Source organism: Podarcis bocagei (assembly GCF_964188305.1).
Source record: "Podarcis bocagei genome assembly, chromosome: W".
In the NCBI taxonomy this organism is placed as follows: domain Eukaryota; kingdom Metazoa; phylum Chordata; class Lepidosauria; order Squamata; family Lacertidae; genus Podarcis; species Podarcis bocagei.
The window spans coordinates 30,840,336-30,862,873 of NC_138131.1; the positions used below are offsets into that span (position 1 = coordinate 30,840,336).

General features: G+C 41.9%; 1 protein-coding gene across 5 annotated transcripts in view; it reads right to left on the reverse strand.

Annotated features, from left to right (window-relative positions):
- Positions 1-1,494: 1,494 nt before the first annotated feature.
- LOC308577891 (integrator complex subunit 6-like) overlaps positions 1,495-22,538 on the reverse strand; it is a 137,501-nt gene continuing 116,457 nt past the window's right edge. For 3 of the 5 annotated variants that reach the window (XM_081178257.1, XM_081178255.1, XM_081178258.1), the window contains 3 exons: positions 4,988-5,365; positions 2,845-2,938; positions 1,991-2,533 (listed from right to left, as the gene is read on the reverse strand). In XM_081178257.1, the coding sequence (XP_081034383.1) occupies positions 2,434-2,533; positions 2,845-2,938; positions 4,988-5,365 (572 nt within the window). In that variant the 3' untranslated portion in view covers positions 1,991-2,433. Of the gene's footprint in view, positions 1,804-1,990; positions 2,534-2,844; positions 2,939-4,987; positions 5,366-22,538 lie in introns of those variants that run through there. The other 2 variants (XR_014003752.1, XM_081178256.1) reach the window with 2 other exon arrangements.

Consider the following 22,538-nt stretch of genomic DNA (forward strand, 5'->3'; position numbering starts at 1 on the left):
GGAGCGTTCCAGCTGCCGAACAGTTCGTAGAAGAAATGGAAGCGATCCATCGCCAGCTCCAACTTAACTTAGACAGGGCCAAGGAGGAATATAAGAGGCAGGCAGACAAAAACAGAAGAGAAGGTGAAACCATTAGGGTGGGGGACCAGGTGTGGCTGTCAACCCAAGGGTTACCATTCAAAGGGGGTTGTAAGAAGTTAAGACCCAAAAGACTGGGCCCATTTGAAGTCACGCAACAGGTCAACCCAGTGGCTTTCAGACTCCGGTTACCGAACCACATGAAGCTGCACCCAGTTTTCCACAGGTCGTTGCTGTCACCGTATAAAGGGGACAGAGAAGGGAGGGTCACTCGGGGACCAGCAATGGAGGAAAGGGAACACAGCTACCATGTAGCGGAGATCCTCGATTCCAGGTGGAAGGGAGATCAAGTAGAGTATTTGGTAACGTGGGAAGGGGAACCGGAGTCGGAAAACACCTGGGTCATGGCAGAGGATGTCAATGACGAGGTTTTAATAGAAACTTTTCATCAGAGGTTCCCACGTAAACCTCAGCCTGTAGCGAGGTTCCGGAGGGAATACTTTGCAACCACAGACGAGGAAGAGGAGTTGGAGGGGTTCACAGATTCCGAGGAGGAGGAGGATTCAGCAAGCCAGAACGGCGACCGATGGAGGGAAATGTTCGAGACGTCTGAAGATGAAGAGGATTCTTTTCGGGGTTTTACCTCCTCACCGCCCAGAGGAGAGGGAATGGGCGGGGGTGAAGGGGGTTCTGGAGGGGAGGTGGATGTCAGGGAACTGCCATCGGAGGAACAGGTGGGGAGAGGGCTCACGGAGGCTGGGAGGGACTCAGCAGCGGAAGCAGGGACCAGCAGGGGGAGAGATGGGTCTCTGGAGGAAAGTCTCACGAAGGCTGAGAGAGACGCAGCAGCTAAAGCAGGAACTAGCAGGGAAAGGGGAGGATCTCTGAGGGAAAGCGAGCAAGAGGGAGGGCTCAGGGACACGTCCAGCGAGAACAGTGGGGAGGTGTCAGAAGCTCCCATAGGGAGACCCATTCCTCGCCGGAAGCTGTCACGCCGTGAGTCCAGAAGACGTGTTTCCGTTAAGGAGCTTCTATGCTGGAAGCGCTTCCGAAAACAACCACTGTCGGAATCTGCAAGTGACTAGAGCAGACATGTCTGAGGAGCTCTGTCACACACAGAGGTTTGTGGAGTTGCACAAACTCTGAGGGACCACGATTTTACGCACAAGCAGCTCATCATCCCATCACAAGAATCAAAGAAAAACACATGGCCTAGCTCTTTCTGCATGGAAGAAATACACACTACAAGTGTCAAAATGGTCTTTTGGAGAACAATAGAGATATACAGCACTTTTCATTGTTTTGGGTTTTTTATTTTTCTGCTTTGTGCTTAACAGGCAAGTGAAATTACTAGAGATTATTCATCAGCACCTCATTCAGATTAGGCACTTCTTAAGAAATCATAAAATTATTTTTATTATAACCAAGTGAAAAAAAAAATCTCACAGGTATGTGTACACACACACACACACACTGATATATCAAATTAAGGATCCAGTAAACAACACTGTCCAAAATAATCTCTTCTCATGTGTACATTCAAAATGTAAACTATATCCACAGATAGAAGATTTGGGGGTACAGGACATGACTTGCTTTTTAAAAATAGTTTTCTTTAAGTGCTTTCAAGGCCAAGTTCCCATGAAGAGTCTCCGTCCTCCTCATAAGATGAAAGAGAACTGAAGTTGGGACCTGGGGAGCAGCAGGCACACACTTTCATAATGTCTGCAGACAAAAGAGAAGAGAGGCTGAGTTGGGTTGCTTAGTGGCTACCAGGCAGTAGTCACAGGGCTCTGGACTGCTTTCCCTCAACCCAGTTTTAGCAGCTGCTTTCCTTTCAAATTCATTTTGCCCTGAAAACTTGTTCCTGGGTCGGCTAGCAGTTCTCAGGAACTGTTCTCTATGTGTCTCTTCTTCTTCTTCTTCTTCTTCTTCTTCTTCTCAACAAAGGATTCTTCCAACACAAGTGCAGATAAAGGGTGTGCCATTTTTGTTTTATCAGCTTTGACCCGCTGCCTGAAGCAGTGCTTTCAAGTGTCTTAGAACAAAGGTTCAAACGAGTAAATTCTTATCACCTGCAGGAGGAGGGCAGCACTGAGTGTTTTTCTTCAGCCCATTGAGCAGATCAGGCCCTCCAAAGTAGGGTAGAGAGGAAGGAAGCCAGACCTCCTGCAGCAAATCCATCAGGGTCACAGCCCATCTTCCATTGAGAGAGGTTTGCAAATGTACAAACTCCAACAGAAAAACTGCCTAGCCACCATACCAGTGGTAGCTGCCACAACGTCCTCTTTCACTCCTCTGCAACATAGTAAATTTATTCTCCCTGGCCTGTGCATTCCTCTTGCTGGGACACTATTATCTACTGTTGACATGATTATCTCTGTTGGGCAGGCTGTTGAACTCTATTTCCTCTAGTATTCTCTCTAAGTGTTGAATTAACACCCGCTTTTTAAACCTGAGAAAAAGAGAGAGGGAGAAGGAGAGCAATTTAATGTGGGTTCTGCACTTGTCTTCAAGTTCCCCCTCTGAAACGAACAGTGACCTTTGCATTACTATGCAGAAATTATGGAGGGACAGGGCTGACACACCTGCCTTTGTGTTTGAAAACAGATAAGGCCCATCAATCTACAAAATAAAAGGCACATCCCACCATTGAAGGCAGCAGTTTCAAAGAACATTTGCAACATATGTAAGAAAAATACAGGCCACCATCAAAACATGTACACTTATTTGTTCAAACTTGGGGCTTGTCATCTTGATACAAACCTTGCTGCTTCCTTGATAGCAAATTCAATGAAATATTTTTGAATTTCCACAGGGCCTTGAACTTCTTCAAGGAGAGAGAAAATTCTTTTGTAATCTACAATTAAAAAGAAAGAAAGAGTGAGATCATTGTAGTGTTGGCAAGGCCATCAGAATCTCCCCTCCTTTCTCTTTGCTTGATTGATTTTAGGCACTGGCTTGCTTTCTCAATTGTCCCACAATGCTGTCAGTTAACCATGGTGGAGCCTTTGCTCTTTCCAAATTCTCAGTGTCCTCCTGAAGGTTATGCCTTTTCTCTCCTGGGGTTTAGCTGTTTTGTGCAGGATCTCATGGGGCTTGTTTGGTGATAGAGAGTCAGTCTGATGCCACAACTTAACTCTCCTCTTCTACTAGTAACAATTTAATAAAATCAGAGTTGGAAGGAACCATTAGAGTCATTTCGTCCAACCCACTGTAATGAAGGAATCTCAAGTAAAGCATCCATGACAGATGGCCATCCAACCTCTGCTTAAAAACCTCCAAGGAAGAAGACTCCACTACCATTCATGGGAGTCTGTTCCACTGTCAAACAGATCTTACTCCTAGAAAGTTCTTCTTGAATCTTTCAGAATATTTCTTGTAACCTGAATCCATTGGTTCGTATCCTAGACTCTGGAGCAGGAGAAAACAAGCTTGCTCCATCCTCCACATGACAGGCTAAACCTACCCAACTCATAATGCTTGGTTTCCAGACCCTTGATCATCTTGGTCCCCATCCTCTGTACAAGTTCCAGCTTGCCAATATCCTTCTTAAATTGTGTGCCCAGAACTGGACACAGTATTCCAGGTGTGGTCTGACCAGGGCAGAATAGAGCAGGACTAATACTTCTGTCGATGCAGCCTAGAATAGTATTAGCTGTTTGCTGCTGCATCACACTGTTGACTCGTGTTCAGCTGGCGGTCTATTAAGACCCGTTGATCCTTTTCAGATGTACAACTGGCATTTGTGCAGCTGGTTCTTCCTGCCTATGTGTAGAACCTTACACTTGTCCCTATTAAAGTTCATTTTGTTAGTAAGGGCCTAATTCTCCAATCTGTTAAGGTCATTTTGAATCCCAATTCTGTATTCTGCAGCATTTTCCTGCCCCCCTGGCCCCAGTTTGGTGTCATCTGCAAATATGATGAGAAGCCCCTCAATTCCTTCATCCAAGTTCATAAAGACACTGAACATTGATCGGACCCGGGACAGAACCCTGCGGCACCCCACTTGTCCCTTTCTTCCAGGATGACAAGGAACCATTAGTGAGCAGTCTTTGGCTTCAGTCAGTCAACCAGCTACAAATCCATCTTGTCCAGCCCACAGCATTCCCCTGATCCACCAAGCTAGTTACTCCATCAAAAAAAATCTCTCTGGCATAACTTGTTTTTGAGAAACCCACTGCTTCTAAGCGCTCACAGACCTACTGTTGAATGGTCTGTTCTGTTACCTTTTCTGGTATCGATGTCAAGCTCACTGGACGGTAGTCACCTATGTCTTCTTTTTCCCCTTTTTGAAGATGGGGACAACATAGACAGAGGCTCCAAGATTAAAGTTCCTTTAGTACCCTTGGGTGCAGCTCAGCAGGCTCTGGAGCTCTGAATTCACTTAAAGTAGCCAGGTGTTCCCTTGCCACCTCTTTTCCTATGTGGGGCTGCAATTTCCTCCTCTCTCCTTTGTAACAGCACCCACCACATTAACACTGAAAGTAATTTTCCTGAAAATTGGAAAAATTACTTTCTCTAGTTGTTATGTTCTAGGTTTCTAAATGTGAAGTCCATTATGATGTGCGACTGCTGCAATTTACGGATGAACTCTACAATTTATGAGTTATTTTCTGCCTATTCTAAAAAGGGGATCCTTACAAATTTTTAAAGGTGCAAAGTGAGTCTGCTATCATAATGCACCTCAACTGAAAATAAGCTACATCAAAATCAATGACGGTTGTTTCCAAGTCATCTGGCTTAGGACAAGAGAGCAGACTGAAATACCAAGAGCTTCATTAGATCCACCTTCCATTTCACACCCATTAAACATCAGAAATGATTTTGCCTCCTCTATATTTGGTAGGGTGGCGGCAACAACACAGGACCTCCCTTAGGATGACTCCAATCCCCTTGCAACACTTACCTCTCCCAGGCTTGCGAACCTCCTTCATAACTTTGATTCTGAGAACTTCATTGTTCCCTTCAAACATACTGGGCATTATTTTCACGGTTCCAGGTACAGACTTCACCAACAGTTTTTGTTCCTCTGAAGACATACTGTAATTTACAGGTCTGCAAACAAGGGAGTTGGTAACAGGCCTATGGTCCAATCTATCCTCCTCAATGCAATTCAGTTCACTGGGCAAAGAGTCCACATTGTTTGGCAGGTCATCATCTGTCAGGGCTGCTGGGAGCGGGGCAATCAGGTGCATAGTCAGCCCATCCCCGTGCTTGTCCAGGGACTGGAAGTTATCTACTTTCTTCTCACCATTGCCATCCTGCACTACATTGCTTTTTGCATCTGAAAAAAACCAAACCAAAACAAAACAAAAACGGCTTTGAACTTAGCTGCAAAAAGCAGATGGCACCTCAGAAGAGGTCAAAAGGCTGAAGATCCAACTTCTAGTAATGGGAGCTTAAAAATAAGTGCAGAGAGTAATTTCATGGTGGAAACTTAATCAGAGTCAAGGAACAAAACTAGCTAGGCTACATTTAAATAGCTCTTTTACAGTGGTAGGATGCCTTTAGTTCACATTTATAGCAACTAACACAGGGAAAGTTCCTGTGCATCATTCCCCCCCCCCCTTTAAGTTCTAATGGCCTAGGATCAAGGTATTTGAAGACCCCCAACCCACCACGTCTCTTGCTCCCATGCAAATCAGTCCAGAGTTTTCTTCAGAAGCTCAGCTATGGGATCCCATCAAGGCCCTTTTGGGACAGCAGAGGCTCATCTGTGGCACTCTTTCACTTAAATGGTTTATCTGGTGTACCAAATTTGGTGGCTTTTTGCTCTAGATGAACACTTGTCTTGTCGTGACAGCTTTACTGCTGTTCTAAATCACTGCATTGAATGGGTGTAAGCAGCCTTGAATTTTATACTGAAAGGCAGGATGGAAGCATTTCAGATAAGTATGAGAAATGGACGCCAAGACACAGCTAAATCTCCTTGATCTCTTGGTAAGTTTTGATACCACCCATCCATGGCTCTGTAGGTTGGGTGTAGGGAGCAATACAATGTCCTATCTGTATGCAGGATCAGTTCCAGAAAGTAGCAGGGGGGGGAGGGTCTGCTCAATCCCACGGCACTTAATCAGAGCATCATGCAATATTGTTGGTATGGTGATTTAACACCCAGCTCCATTTCTCTCTGGCATCTAAGTCTGGGGAAGCTGGAGTGGTATCTGGATTCAGTAATGGGATGGAAGAGTGCTGATAAGCTGAAGTTGCATACTGACAGAGATGGGAAGCACTGCGGGATAAATGGCTCCCAGATCCAAGAAACTGATGTTCAACCTATTCTGGATGGGGTTGACCCCCATGAAAAAGCAGGAAGTAGTTCCTCAGTGGCACTGGAGTGCCTTCTACTAGCTTTGGATTAGAGGACCTGGAAGCTTGGTGGGGCCACACCATCAAGATCAAAGATAAGCCTGTGCCTGCTCCCACAGCTTGAACTGACAACCAGCCACTGAGCTCCCCCTTCTGAACATGTGTGTAGAGGATGTATATTCTGGTCACTCCACAGGTCTCAAGTTTTTTTATTAGTTTTACCTTTATTTCAACTTTGTGTTAATTGGTTTTAACTCGTCATATCAATATTTTTATGGAGTGGAGACCAAAAGACAGAAGTCTGGATTTTATCTGCCTTTGAGATCTGTTTTTAATTACTCTAAGACTTGCCCATGAAGGAAGTCACATAGCATTTTTCAAATAGGTGTAGTTAGTTGTCTCATAAACCCTGAAAAGCTTCATTTGTCTATAAAGTGTCGGGGTGGTGTGACATGACACTCTCTACCTATTAATGCTGTAATTCACAGTTTGTATACAGACAACTCCCCATTTGTGCATGTTCGGCATGCACCATTTTCAGCACCAGAAGGGGGCGCAACAGGGTGGGGTGAAGGGCAGAGCAGGGTGGGTTGATGCATATGGTGCCTCAGAATGCAATCCCCACGTAATAGGGCTGGGCAGTATCTACTTCCCAACATCATAATACTGTATATTGCCAGCTAAACTTTGCGATAAGGCAGTACATTATGATGTCAGAAAGGAGGTGGAGTGGAAGAAGGCAGTTGCTGGCCACAGAGACGATTAGAGTCAGTGTGCACAGCTTTTGCCTCTTCCCGGAAAGGCCTGGTGAGTGGCACTGCCCTGGGTGGAGTGCATCAGCTGGGGTGTTGCATGGCATGGCACTCTGGAGGCGTCAACCTCCCTCGAACCGCCCACAGTGCCTTGCCCTAACAATAGTTTTATTTTCCAGAGGAGGAAACAAAGGAACTGGCAGGCAAGCCCCACTCCTGAGGCCTGCAGCTGGGCTGCAGAGGGAGGGAGTGGGCGAGCATCAGGCGACCTGATTGAAGTGCATAATGCTGGATGTGAGCGGGGCTGGGAATTCACAATACACTGCCTGTTGGAAATTTTGAAATCACTGCTTTATGATGATTCAAATATTTCAAAATATCTAATGCAGTGGTTCCCAATTAACTAATTACTGAGGATCGCCTATTTTTCAAAAGTCAAACCACGGACCCCCTACTTTTGAAAATTTTGATGACTCTATGGTAGTTACCTGTGCAAAGCACCTTTTAAAGAAAATGTGGGGTGGCCCCTAATAAGCAAAGGATTTTAGGTATACTAAAAAAAAACAGACCATAAAATTTGTGATATTACAACATGTTAAAACGCAAGTGGTGTTTAGAGTAACAGCAGCAGTAAAATATATATATCTGAAAATACTGTGGAGAAGATAACACAGAGTAACTATAATACATAGAATAATTTGGAAAATTAGGGAAACCATGGAGGAATTGGAGGGGTGGGGTGGTTGAGTCCAAAGTTAAATGATTGTAAATTGGAAACTGTCGTTGTAACCCCCCCCCCCAAAAAAAATAATCTGTAAATAAATAGTTGTTAAAATAAATAAATAAATAATTCTAAATACCTGTTGGAAATGTAAGGAACTCAAAGGGACATTTTATCATGCTTGATGGAAATGTAAAAAAGCAAAATAGGAAGGATACAAATACATACACTGATACAGAGAATTTTGACGACTGATTTTCAAGTGAAGCCAAAACTCTTCCTGCTGGGACTTACAGATATACAGTTAGAAAAGGACTATGGAACTTTGTTACAATATATTATAGCAGCAGTCAGACTTTTTATAGGCACAAAGATGGAAGGACCCATTATTACCAACAATGGAAGAATGGCTGTCATAAGTAACGGACTTGGAGAAAAGTCATTGTTAACACTTACTAAGGATTAATCTCTCATAGATTTTTTGCATGGAAAAGAAAAATATGACATTCGGGTTTGAGGACTGAAAATAATGTTTGTTTATAGAAAGTGGCTTTGTTGGGTATTACATTGGAGCGGATAAAGTGAATATTGTTTATATATTTACTATGTTCATATATGTTTATATATAGAAAACAGACCAAGAATCGCAAGGCCCTTACCTTCTGAATTGTGTTTCCCCCCCTTTTAACCTCTTTTCTTTTTCTTCCCCCCCCCTTCTTTCCCCTCCCCTCCTTCTCTTTATGTATTTATTGTATTTAGACCAACGTTTGAGTTTCGACAAAAAAGAGGAACAGATATTTGATATTAAGTTCTGGTTTGTTTTTTTTACAGGATGTTGTTAAGGGTGAGCCATATGTGCTCTCCTATGTACAGCAGGGGAAACACAGGCTAAGATGGGGTCATAACATCTAGGTAAAAAATGAAGAGGCCATATCCACTGACCAAATGTTGAATCTTAGAATAAGCCTCCTAGAGAAAGAGTCATGTAATCCTCTGCAAATCAATATGTTGTGGATCATCTGGGCGCTTACTGTTACACTAATTCCCATCCTAAGTCATGCAATCACTCTCTGAGTTGGTTTGACATGGGATGTAGACAAGCGAGACAAGATCTTCATATGCTTAGCAGGCAGGTTTATATTGACTATGCTAATGTACAGGAGGTATAGTTAAAGCCATGGTTTTCCCAGTAGTGATGTACGGAAGTGAGAGCTGGACCATAAAGAAGGCTGATCGCCGAAGAACTGATGCTTTTGAATTCTGGTGCTGGAAGAGACTCTTGAGAGTCCCATGGACTGCAAGAAGATCAAACCTCTCCATTCTGAAGGAAATCAGCCCTGAGTGCTCACTGGAAGGACAGATCCTGAAGCTGAGGCTCCAGTACTTTGGTCACCTCATAAGAAGAGAATACTCCCTGGAAAAGACCCTGATCCTGGGAAAGATGGAGGGCACAAGGAGAAGGGGAGGACGGAGGACGAGATGGTGGGACAGTGTTCTCGAAGCTACAATCATGAGTTTGACCAAACTGCGTGAGGCAGTGGAAGACAGGAGTGCCTGGCGTGCTCTGGTCCAGGGGGTCACGAAGAGTCGGATACGACTAAACGACTAAACAACAACAATGTACAGAAGACTGCCCAGTGCTTTGTTCTAAATCATCCAAGACAGAAATATTCCATTGCCCCCAAAATATATTCATATGCCAGTTTTTTTAGATTTGACCTCTGCCTTAAAAAAAAAAAAGAATCAACAGAGAGATACTCTGGTTCAAATTATGAAGGTTGGGGATGGATAGATAGAAGACTGTTGCTTTTAATTAAGGTTTTGCATACTGGAAATATAGGAAAAGTCAGAATAGGCAAGGAAGGTCAGCTAGCAGCAGAAATAGACAATGATTGGTGTAAGGCACGGTTGTCTATTAACCCATTTTTTGTTTAATATATACATGAATGATATTATTGCCCATCTGTGTGGTAAAAACCACATTTCCTGTGTCCACAGGCCCATGAAATTTGAACATATTGCTATACAGATGATATGCTTCTGTTATTCTAGACCCAAATTGGCATATGGAGGCTGCTGAAATTGTTTGGGGATGCATATGAGGAACAGCTTTATGTGAATCACTCAAAGACTAAGAACAGGCTTCCTCAAACTCAGCCCTCCAGATGTTTTTGGCCTACAACTCCCATGCTCCCTAGCTAGCAAGACCAGTGGTCAGGGATGATGGGAATTGTAGTCTCAAAACATCTGGAGGGCCAAGGTTGAGGAAGCCTGACTAAGACTTTGGCTGTCATCCACCTAAGCCTAAGCTGTTTTTGGATGCCCACTGCCTGGAAAAGGTTAATAGATTCAATTATCTGGGAATTTGTTTTCCTTTTAATGGGTCTTGGACAAACCATTGGCAGGTTAGCAAACTAGAAACTCAAAGATCACTACAATTAGTGTTAATAGTACCAGCCGTTAGGGTCTTCATAGTAAAGATTATTCTACAACTGACCTACAGTGCAGAAATATAGGGCACTCATGAGCCAAATCAGGCAGGGTTGCCATATTTTGAAGAGCAAAAAAGGAATTGACTTTTTTCTAACATCAAAATTATTACATCCCTTTACTAGCCAATGTGACATTGATATTCCCATTATAGCTGATCACTCAAGCAGTAATGCTGGAATATAATTTATCTAAAACCCAGGAAGCTGTGAGGAGATGGTATTTTAATATATCATTATTAAACGAAAAAAAATTCATTCAATATATAACCCAAGAAACACAAATATATTTTTAAAATAACTACAAATCTTCAACGTCAAGACTGATGGAATGGGAAGGATGTAAAGCTTACATCAGAGGGAAGATAATATCCTTCTCTGCCAACAAAGCTAAGCTGCAAAGATTAAAAGGAAAAAAATCTAAAAATTTCTTTAAAAACACTATATGTCAAATAAACCATCTAATGCTACATATGAAAGAATACAACAACTAACATTAGAACTGAATAATATACTAGCTCAAAAAATTGAGTTCAGCCTACTAAGTCTAAGACAAATATATTGGGAACAGGGTGAAAGACCGACAAAAATTCTAGCTAATCATTTAAAACAAAAGAAAGCGAACCAAATAATACCCTCAATAAGAAATGAAAATAACATTGCAGCAACCTCATCAATAGAGATCAATAATGACTTTTTTTTAATTCTACAAAAAATTATATGAAGGGCCGGAAAATATATCAGAAGATGAGGTGGAAAACTTCTTTCAAGATATTAAAATACCAACTATTGAAGAATATCAAAAAGATATGCTATCAGCACCCCTAAATATATCAGATATTGAGAATGTAATAGAAACAATGGGAAATGGGAAATCACCTGGACCAGACGGTCTTCCTATAGAATGGTATAAAATATTCAAAAATCTACTAGTCCCCAGACTTCTAGAAGTCTATGAGGAAATAGCTCATAAAGGTATATCTGCTACAACATTCAATGAAGCTTTAATAATAATTATACCAAAACCTAACAAAGACCCTATAAATGTGCAAATTATAGACCAATATCATTAATGAATGTTGATGCAAAGATTTTGAATGCAATATTGGCGGAAAAATTACAAAAGGTTATTCATGACCTAGTAATCAAACAGGTTTTATAAAAACAAGACAAGCCACAGACAATATCAGATTAACAATAGATTTGATAAATTTAAATAAAGATGAAGAGGAGTTTGTGATATTGTCATTAGATGCAGAAAAGGCTTTTGACAGAATATATAAAGAATTCATAGGGTTTGTGTTACGTAAATTTGGTTTCCCTATAGAATACTGTAATTGGATTAAAATGATTTATAAAAAACCAACGTCCCGGATTGTTACAAATGGAAGAATTTCGAATTTGATTAGTTTAAATTGAGGAACGAGACAAGGATGTCCTCTTTCTCCGTTATTATTTAATCTGTGCCTGGAACCATTAACAAGAACAATAATTCAGGATGAGCATATCAAGGGTGCAAAACACAACAAAGATAATTACAAAATTGTATTATTTGCGATTTGATATCCTTTTATTTATTACAAAACCAGAAGATACAATTCCAAAAATTATGGAGAAAATAAAAACCTTTGGCAGAATATTGGGATATTCTATAAATTGGACAAAATCAGAGATTTTACCAATTGGGCCAAGGGCTAGATTGTATAGAAACCATCAATTTCGGATATACAAAGACTTTATTAAATAGTTGGGTATAATGATTTCATCAGATGTTAACCAAATCGTAAAATTACATTTGAATCAAATTATAAAAGAAATTTATTTTGATATTGAAAGGTGGGGACCTCTAAACCTTTCCCTTTGGGGAAAGGTTAATGTCCTCAAAATGACTATTGTTCCAAAGCTTTTATACATTCTTAGAGGATTACCAATACATATTCCCAAATTTTACTTCCAAAAAATAAATCAACTATTTAGATCGTGCCTATGGGGTACAAAGCCACCAAAAATATCACTACATAAAATGCAACTTCCAACTAAGGAAGGTGGCTTTGGTCTCCCAAATCTGGAACTATATCACCAGGTCTACCTGCTGAGTAAGACTGGCGATTGGAGAGCTAGCAGGAATCCCAATTGGGCTACTCTCAAATATAGTTTCTTTGAACTTCTTGAAGGGTGGACTAAACTCGGCTCTAATTTTATGAAATATCCTATTATTCTGGAGACTATTAAAGCACCTATAAAAATTTGGACGAATATAAATAAAAATAATAAGGATGACCCTTATCAGCATGAGAAATTAACAATATGGGCCAACCCAAAATTAAAAATTGGAAATCAAGTACCGTATTTTTCGCTCTATAGGACGCTCTTTTTCCCTCTTAAAAAGCAAGGGGAAATGTGTGTGCGTCCTATGGAGCGAATGCAGGGGGGGAGGCAGGCGGGAAAAGCCCCCAAGAGCCGCACACAAGCTCCGTGCGGCTCTTGCGGGCTTTTCCCCAGGAGGGAGAAGGGACTGACTGGCCGCATCAGTCCCTTCCCCCACCTCCTAGAAAAGCCAGCAGAAGCCACGCAGCCCCTTTAAAGAGCGTGCGGCTTCTTCGGGAGGTGGGGGAATTCCCGTGTAAGCGGCTCCTCTCCCACTTTCCTGCTTCAAAGCAACCACGGAGGAGGGAAGGAAGGGGACCATGGATCTTCCACTGCTTGTGGCTGCAGCAGATTCCCTCCTCCTGGGCTCCCTTTGAAGCAGCAAAGTGGGAGGGGAGCAGCTTACACTCGTGTAAGCAGCTCCTCTCCCACTTTCCTGCTTCAAAGCGGAGGGAATCTGCTGCAGTTGCGAGCAGAGGATCCATGGCTCCGCTTCCTTCCCTCCTCCATGGCTTGCTTTGAAGCAGGGTGCGGGGTGCAGGGGGGAAAGAGGGCAGGAAATAGATGCCGGGCAGGAAGACACAACCACACTTTGACCACTGGAAAGTCCACCCCAGCCTCCCCAGATTTCCACTGAGACGGCCAGGCTAATCTCGATGGCCATAAATCAGGCTCAGCATTATTAACTGGACTTAGATAAGCCATGGTTCCCCTTCCTACCCTCCTCTGAGGCTCGATTTAAAGCAGAAAAGCGGACAGGAGCCGCCCGCTTTGCTGCTTTAAATAGTGTAGTGCAACATTTGATTCAGAATATTTTTTTTCGTGTTTTCCTCCTCTAAAAACTAGGTGCGCCCTATGGTCAGGTGCGCCCTATGGAGCAAAAAATACGGTAATAATTTGGCAAAATTGGATAAAAAAGGTATTTTGACATTGAATCAATTAATTGAGTATGGATTAACCAGTGGAACACAATGGCAATACATCCAATTGAAACATATGTCGGAAAGGAAGTTTTGTCCTGATGCTATAGCAGCATCGGAATCACCCATGCTGCTACAAGATTTAATTTCTGCAACGAAAACCTCTACACTTGCACTATATAAAACCCTACATAACAGGAAGAAACATGATTTAGAAGATTACAGACAAAAATGGAGTGAAGAGTTAGGGGTACCGATAACAGATGATATATGGGAGTCAAGTATAAAATCATCAGAAATAGCCTCTATGGATCTAAGACTAAGACTTATTCAGCAGAAAATAATATTCAGAGTCCACTGGACTCCAGCAAAACTTTACAAGAAGAAAATAACAAATGCAGACAACTGTTGGAGATGTGGAAGTAAAAATGCAAACTTAGTACATATGATGACTAACTGCTCGATGATAAGATCATTTTGGTGCAAGGTGAAGAGATATATAGTAAGAGTAATAAAAATAAATTGTTATTTAGGGGAATTAAATTTAATTCTAAATTATATACTGGAAACGTGGGAGATTACAAGGGGTCAAAAAAAATGGATGTACCGTGCCATATTAGAAGCAAAAAAACTTGTTCTGATGAATTGGAAGAGCTGCAAAAAGATTCCATTGAGCACATGGATTGGCAATATGGTCAGACTAGCCACATATGAACAAATTGCATGTCGACGCAAATTAAGAATGGATAAATATGAAGAAATCTGGAAGGAATATTTAAGCGATAAGGTGGACGGTGGTGGGAAGTAGGGGGATGAGAGGTGGGGAAATATTGTTAAAAAGGTGTAGTCATAGGTATATCAGTACTTAAATCTGAAATGTTAAATTGTTATTAGTGTTATTGCAGTTTTTGTTCTATGTGTTTTTGTGGTGGTGGTTATTATTGAAAAAACGATTAAATAAATTTTAAAAAAGAGCAAAAAGGGACACATTTGCTGACTTCTACTTTTAACTATGTATTGCTGTGACGACTCATTTTAAATACCCCCACTATAGAAACTGTGATATATTGGTAGTACAGTGGTGCCTCGCAAGACGAAATTAATTCGTTCCGCAAGTTTTTTCTTCTTGCGAGTTTTTCGTCTTGCGAAGCACGGTTTCCCATAGGAATGCATTGAAAATCAATCAATGCATTCCTATGGAGACCGTCTGGGGACAGAGGGGAAGCGTCGCTCTGTCCCCTCTTTTGAAGCAAGGGGCGGAGAGGAGAAGATCGCTTCTCCCCCTTGCCGACCCTTGGTTCAAAAGGGGTCCGGGGAGAGAGGGGAAGGTGCTGCGCCTTCCCCTCTGTCCCCGGAGCTTGCGGGGCTGGCAACGGGGAGAAGCGATCTTCTCTGCGCCGCCCCTTGCTTCAAAAGAGGTCCGGGGACAGCAGGGAAGACGCGATGCGCTTCCCGCTGTCCCCGGAGCTTGGGGGGCAAGCTTTGTTTTGCGAAGCAAGCCCATAGGGAAATTCGTCTTGTGAAGCAACTGGAAAACGAAAAAACCTTTCGTTTTGCGAGTTTTTCGTCTCGCGAGGCGTTCGTCTTGCGGGGCACCACTGTAGCAATGTTTTTAACTTTCCTTTTTCATGTGTCATATCCATTTCTTTAAAGGGGCAGTTCAACCATGGCTTCTTCTTTTGGGGCTAGGTAAAGGTAAAGAGACCCCTGACCATTAGGTCCAGTCATGACCGACTCTGGGGTTGCGGTGCTCATCTCGCTTTATTGGCCGAGGGAGCTGGCGTACAGCTTCTGGGTCATGTGGCCAGCATGACTAAGCCGCTTCTGGCGAACCAGAGCAGTGCACGGAAAAGCTGTTTACCTTTCCACCAGAACGGTACCTATTCATCTACTTGCACTTTGACATGCTTTTGGGGCTACAGAGAGCCAATCTGGGTGAAATAATGAAACTGGCGGTAAACTGAGACCTTGTGCCTGTTTGTTGGGTCACCAGGGCAGGGGGGACAAGCGTTAAGCTGGGCAGAGGGTGGGAAGGCATTTTTTCCTTCCAAAGACTGTGGTAAGAGTTAACTCTTCCTAAGTTTTTTTGCCCTTCTCTTGGGCTTGGGAGGAAATTACAGGCCTTGGAGACTAAGTGACAGTTGGTTTGGGCTAATGGCAGGGCTTGATGAAGAAATCTCAACCTTCCCCAGGGGATGCTGTGGCTTTAAATGATTCAGAGGCAATCTGGTGGGTTTCCTCCTTGCTCCACTTGCACAAACGTCTTTTCCCAGTTCCAGCTGCATTGCCTTGCTTGCTTTCTCACCTCCCAGGACCTCCCCTGCCCTTTTTCAGCAGTCCTCTCCCCCTCTCCCGCACTCCGTTGTCTGATTAAAGAGAATGAAGTGGGGAAGTGGGGGCTGCAAAGTTCTCACTTTAAGAGGGATCCTGTAATGATGAATTGTTGAAACCTAGCAATCGATTAGCTGGCTGCTGCAGAGCCCACCATGCTGCTGAAATTGCCTTGCCAGCTGCTGGCGCTGCTTGCAAGTGGCTGCCTCGGCCACTGGAGTTTCCCTGGCAACATCAGCACCTGCCTGATGAACCCGAATAAAACAAGTGGTGGAAGAACAGAAGAGGATAGTCTGAGATTGTGGGACTAATAGTGAGACTTTTAATATTAATACTGGTCTCTCTTGATCTCCCTGGAGTAACATTTTGTCTGTTAGACAAAGAAATTGAAAGTCATAGTGGGGGGAAGGGAGAGACACCAGGTGACATCTAGGGGTAAATATTTGAAATACAATTACTGAATAACCTTCTTTTTGCTCTTCTTGAACATACACTCCCTCTGGTGGACAAAGTAATATATTGTGATATATAAGTTTTAAAAATGTCAAAAATGGGGAAAAAATGTAGGAACTCCAGGAGATAGGAGACCGTCCAAACAAGAAGAAATTAAAGATTTGGATAACTTATGGCTAAAAATAAAAGAAGAATTTAAACAAAATGAACAACATATTGAGAAAAAGTTAGCAGACGTACAAGAAACCTTGGATAAGAAAATAGAGGGAGTGGTGGGGTAACTCTCAAATAAAATTAAAGACTTGACGGTTCAGTCCAAGACAGTGGAGGAATCAGTGAAAATAACTCAGAAAGAAGTTAAGGAGACAAGAAAAGAGACAGATCAGATCAAGGAAGAAGTAACAGAATTGAGCAAAGTACAAGAATAAATCTGGGACAATGTGGCTTTGGTGGAGATGCGTCAGAGGCAGATGAATTTAAAATTCAGAGGTGTAGAGGCAAATGAAGAGGCAAATGAAGATATAAAATAAAAAATGATTAAATAATTGGCAAGATGGATGGACCTTAAAGAACATGAAATTGAGTATTCAGCTGAGAATGCATTTAGAATAAAAGTAAGATCAGCAAAGACTAAATAAAAAATAATTACCTGGAGACTGTTTGATGATTTTTAACTCATTAGAGATGAGAAATGCAATTCTGAGAATGAGTTATAACAACAAACTACTCACAGATGGAAGACCAATCATAATTTTTAAAGAGATCTCTATCAGATTTTTACAAAAGAGAGATGGTTATAAACAATTAGTGACATTATTGAAGAAAAATGGAATTCAACACAGGTGGGAATTTCCTGAAGGGATCTCTTTTTATTATAAGGACAAAAGATTTAAATTAACTGATGCTCAGGAAGTTAAGAAATTTTCAAGAAGATATGAGAAGGAACTAGGAAAGATGGAGGTAAATACTGTTGGCCCCAGATTTGCTGGACCCGATCATGGCCTAGAGGAGGAGAAAAAGAAGAAGGAAAGAAATAAGGAAGAAGAGGAAGGAGAGGGAGGAGAAGAAGAAGATACTGATAACAAAGCCACTGGGTTGACAGATTAGAGAAATGGCATTGAAATTGATAACCTGGAATGTAAATGGACTTAATGACAAATCTAAAAGAAATAAAATTGAGCATGTTTTGAAAAGACGGAATTTGGATAGAAACAGACACATTTTGATTAATAAAAGGTTGGGTAGAGAATTTATAACTTCAGATGTAAATAAAAAAGGAGTGGTTTTGTATATAAAAGAAAAACTTGAACCTAAGTTGATCTCCAAAGATGAGGGAGAGTGATTGTGGTCCAAATAATGCTGCAAGGTGAGAGATTGATTGTGGTGGGACTCTACTCACCAAATGAAAATAAAGGGGGAATTCTTTGGAAAGCTGGAGGAAAGATTGATGGAATTTATGGATCAGAAAATAATAATAATGGGGAATTGTAATGGAGTGGTGATGCCAGAGTTAGATAGAACGTCGAAAATGAAAAGAACAAAAGAGGGCAAACTTCCAAAGACTTTTTTGATTTGATTGACAATGAGAGGTTTTCTGATACAGCAAAATAGCCTCCCCCCAAAAAAGAAAGAGAAAGAAAGAAAGAAAGAAAGAGGAAATCCTGACTTATCTCATGGAAAATGAGAAAAAAACTATCAGTAAAACCAAAAGATGAACAAATAAAACAAACTATCAAGAGGTTGGAAACTCAATTCTCCATGTTGGTGAGCCAGGAAGTGGAATGGAAGATAAAATTAATGAGAAGAACTTTGAATCAGTAAATAAGACTGGGAAGTTACTCGCTTGGCAATTAAGGAAACGTCAAAGTCAAAACATAATTAACAAGATAAAGATAGGAGAACAACTGACAGAAGATCCAAAAGAAATAAGGAAAGCCTTTCAAGGACTTTATAAGGAACTATATAGGAAAGAAAAGCAAGATATAAAAAAAATAGAGAGATACCTGGAAATACATAAAGGAAAACAGATCCCATTAGAAAAAAGGGAACAATTGAATACTCCAATAACTATACAAGAGATTCGAAAGGCAATAAAGCGAAGGAAACAAGGTAAAGCTCCAGGACCTGATGGTCTCACTGCAAAATATTATAAAACTCTTAGTGGACAGTTGACGCTTTGGGGGGTGCTTGAATAATATTTTGAAAGGAGGAAAGATACCAAATACATGGAAAGAGGCGCATATAATGTTAATCCCTAAGCAAGATACAGATTGTTTGAATGTCAAGAACTTTAGACCAATATCGTTGCTAAATAACGATTACAAACTATTCACAGACATTATGGCGAATAGACTAAAAGTAAATATAAACGAGTTGATTCACAAAGACCAAGCAGGTTTTTTACCTGGCTGACAATTAAGAGATAATGTAAGACATATTAAGAGATAATGTAAGACATATTGTTGATATACTAGAATATATGGAGTTCAGAAATGATAAACCAGCCGTACTAATGTTTATAGATGTGGAAAAAGCATTTGACAACGTTTCTTGGCAATTTAGGGGGGGGGGAAGTATGGAGATGATGGAAGTGGAAGGATCCTTCCTGAGAGGAATTGAGGCAGTCTATTCAGAACAGAAAGCAAAATTGATTGTGAATAATGTTGTGACAGAATATTTTGACATCACAAAGGGTACCAGACAGGGGTGCCCACTGTCCCCATTATTGTTCATCATGGTACTTGGAGGTATTAACTAATAGTTTGAGAGAAACATCAGAGGTAAAAGGTATCAAAATAGGTGCAAAGGAATTTAAACCTAAGGCCTTTGCAGACGATTTGGTGTTAACATTAGAAGAACCCCGATTGAGTGTCAAGAAAGCAATGGAAGAAATTGAGGAATTTGGGCAATTGGCAGGATTTAAACTGAATAAAAGCAAGACAAAAATGGTGGTTAAAAATATGGGAAAGAATGAGATAGAAATATTGGGGGAAAAACTGTGGAATTAAGGTGGTAAAGAAAGCAAAATATTTGGGAATTTGGTTGACTGCAAAGAATATTAATTTGTTTAATGACAATTATCAGCCGGTTTGGAAGGAGACTAAGAGAGACCTGGAAATATGGAACAGGTTAAAGTTGTCAATGTGTGGTAGAATATCAGCGGTCAAAATGAATGTATTACCTAAGATGTTATTTTTATTTCAAACAATCCCTATAATCAAAGGCACAGGACAATTCAAAGAATGGCAGAAGGTACTTTCACGATTCATATGGCAGAGGGAAAAACCAAGGATAAAATTTAAATTACTGATTGATAAAAAAGAAAGAGGAGGATTTTCAGTACCGCATTTAAAACTTTATTATGAAGCATCCTGTTTATGTTGGATAAAGGAATGGATAACATTGGAAAATACAGATTTGTTAGACCTAGAAGGATACAACAATAGATTCGGATGGCACTCCTATCTCTGGTATGATAAAGTGAAAGTGCACAGAGGATTTACAAACCATGTGATAAGGAGTGCTCTATACGAGTGTCAGGGAACTGACATTGGAGCTAGAGGCGGAGGGAAGGCTCTCACATGATGCTGGAGAAGGGCCCAGCAGGGAGAGAGGCAGCTCCGCAGATGGGGAAGCAAATCAGCGCAACACCAGGGATATAGAGGGGCTGATGGGGGAATCGGCGAGAGGGCTCCAGGACTCTTCACCGGACACCAGCGGGGAGAGCACGGGTCCTCCGCTACCCACGCCCACCCTGCGCAGAAGACTTCCGCGCAGAGAGAGTAGGAGACTGGGTGTCAAACAACTTTTATGTTGGAAAAGATTTAAGAAACGCCCACTGATGGATTCTGCTAGCGACTGAGGCAGCCACGAAGTGAAGGGCTGCCCAGACTGAAAGGTTTAGCAAGGCAACAAAGCCTGGAGAGGTGGCAACTTACGCACGAGCAACCCATACACATTACAATGAGGTTTGGGATAGAAACAAAAATTTGTTGGAAAGGAAAACACCGTGGTGGATATCACTGGTAGAGGTACTAACAGTAAAGAAGTTGAATAGGAAAGGGAGGTGGGCTACTTATGAAGAGATCTTAATGAGAACAGATAAAGGATGTAAATCGAAGCCCTATAAGATTTTGGGTATAACACTGAGTACGATGCTTGGGTGAAAATGTGGAATGAGAGTTTAAAATTTACAGCATGTACTGCCTTAAAAGAGAATATTATGAAAATGATGTACTGCTGGTACTTAACACCTGTTAAATTGGACATTGGAGTAAATTTATGGATTATCTAAATACAGTGGTACCTCTGGATGCAAATGGAATCCGTTCCGGAGCCCCGTTCACATCATGAGTAGAGCGCAACCCGCGCCTGCGTGGGTTGCGATTCGCCACTTCCGCGCATGATGTCATTTGAGCATCTGCACATGCGCGAGCAGCAAAACCCAGAAATAACGCGTTCCGTTACTTCTGGGTTGCCGCGGAGCGCAACCCAAAAATACTTAACCTGAAGCTACTTCAACCCAAGGTATGACTGTAATAACTGTAGAAATTTGAAGACTCTAGCGGACTGAAATAAATCTTATGATATGGACAGGATATAAGAAGAAACTGCGAAAAGGAGATTGAAATAAGAAAACCTGTTGAAGGGAGGGAGGGAAGTCAGTGCTCAGCAGCGTGTTGGGTAAGGAAGTGGGTAGATGATTGTTGATAATTTGTTGAAATGAAAAATCAATAAAAAACATTTAAAAGGGGGGGGGGTCACTTGGGACTTTGTGGAAAGCATGGTCTCCATGGGGCTGTCCCTGAATAGGTTTGGCCCAACCCATAGCCACGGACATGCCTTAGACCTGGTGTTCTCCTCTACAGATGTGGGTAATCTGACACTAAGTAAAAGTGAAACAAAAGAAGTGCTATGATCGGGTCACTTCCTGGTGCAACTAGACTTCTCCACAACCCTTCCCCTCTGCAGGGAGGTGGGATTGATTCAGATGGACCACCCCCACCACTTAATGGATCCAGATGGTTTCCGAAGAGTAGTAGGGGATGTTTTATCCCATGCTGATGGCTTTTTAGCTGATTCCCTGGTGGCCCACTGGAATGTGGAGCCCAGAACTAGATAAACTAACAGGAAGGATTTGAAACCGGTGGGACCAGAAATTAATGGAAGACTGGAGTAAATTTACGGACTATTTGAAAAGTATTTGTGAAGATCAGACGACGTTTGTAGGTTTGCAAGACTTTTTGTGAGGAACATTATTGGAAGTATTGCAAAAATATACAGTGGTGCCTCGCAAGACGAAAAGAATCCGTTCTGTGAGTCTCTTCGTCTAGCGGTTTTTTCGTCTTGCGAAGCAAGCCCATTGACGGATTAGCGGATTAGCGCTATTAGCGGCTTTTAGCGGCTTAGCGGATAAACGGCTTAGAAAAAAGGGGGGGAGGAAAAAAACCCCACAGGAACTCGCAAGACATTTTTGTCTTGGGAAGCAAGCCCATAGGAGATTCGTTTTGCGAAGCACCTCCAAAACGGAAAACTCTTTCGTCTAGCGAGTTTTCCGTCTTGCGAGGCATTCGTCTTGCGGGGCACCACTGTATATAAAGGAATGTGGAGCCCAGACAGCCCCACGGTTTTCACCAGAGCTGAGGGTGATGAAACAATCACCAAGATTGAATTGGACCAGACGCGGGATAGAGCTCAACGTCGAGCCTACCAAGTGGCAACAGCAACGGCGAAGAGGACTTTCTTCTCTGCCTCTACTGCATCTGGAGAAAACAGCAAGATACTCTTTCAGGTGTTTCACAATCTAATGGAACCACCCCAAGATCTCCTGCAATGATTTTACAAAGTTCTTAGCAGATAAAGTCGCTCAGATTCGGAATGAGGTAGACTCCACCGTGGGAGCAGGGCCAGGGTGGAAGAGTGCTAGGGTCTAGTCAAGTTGTATGGGATCAATTCCAATCTGTTACATCCGAGGATGTGGACAGGCTGCTTGGATGAGTGAAACTGACCACCTTGTGAGGAGAATCAGAACTTACAGTGTTAAACAGTTCTGTGACACGTCTCTGCTTACTGAAGTGTGGTTTCTTTCACATACGGGAATCTTTGTGTGTGAGTT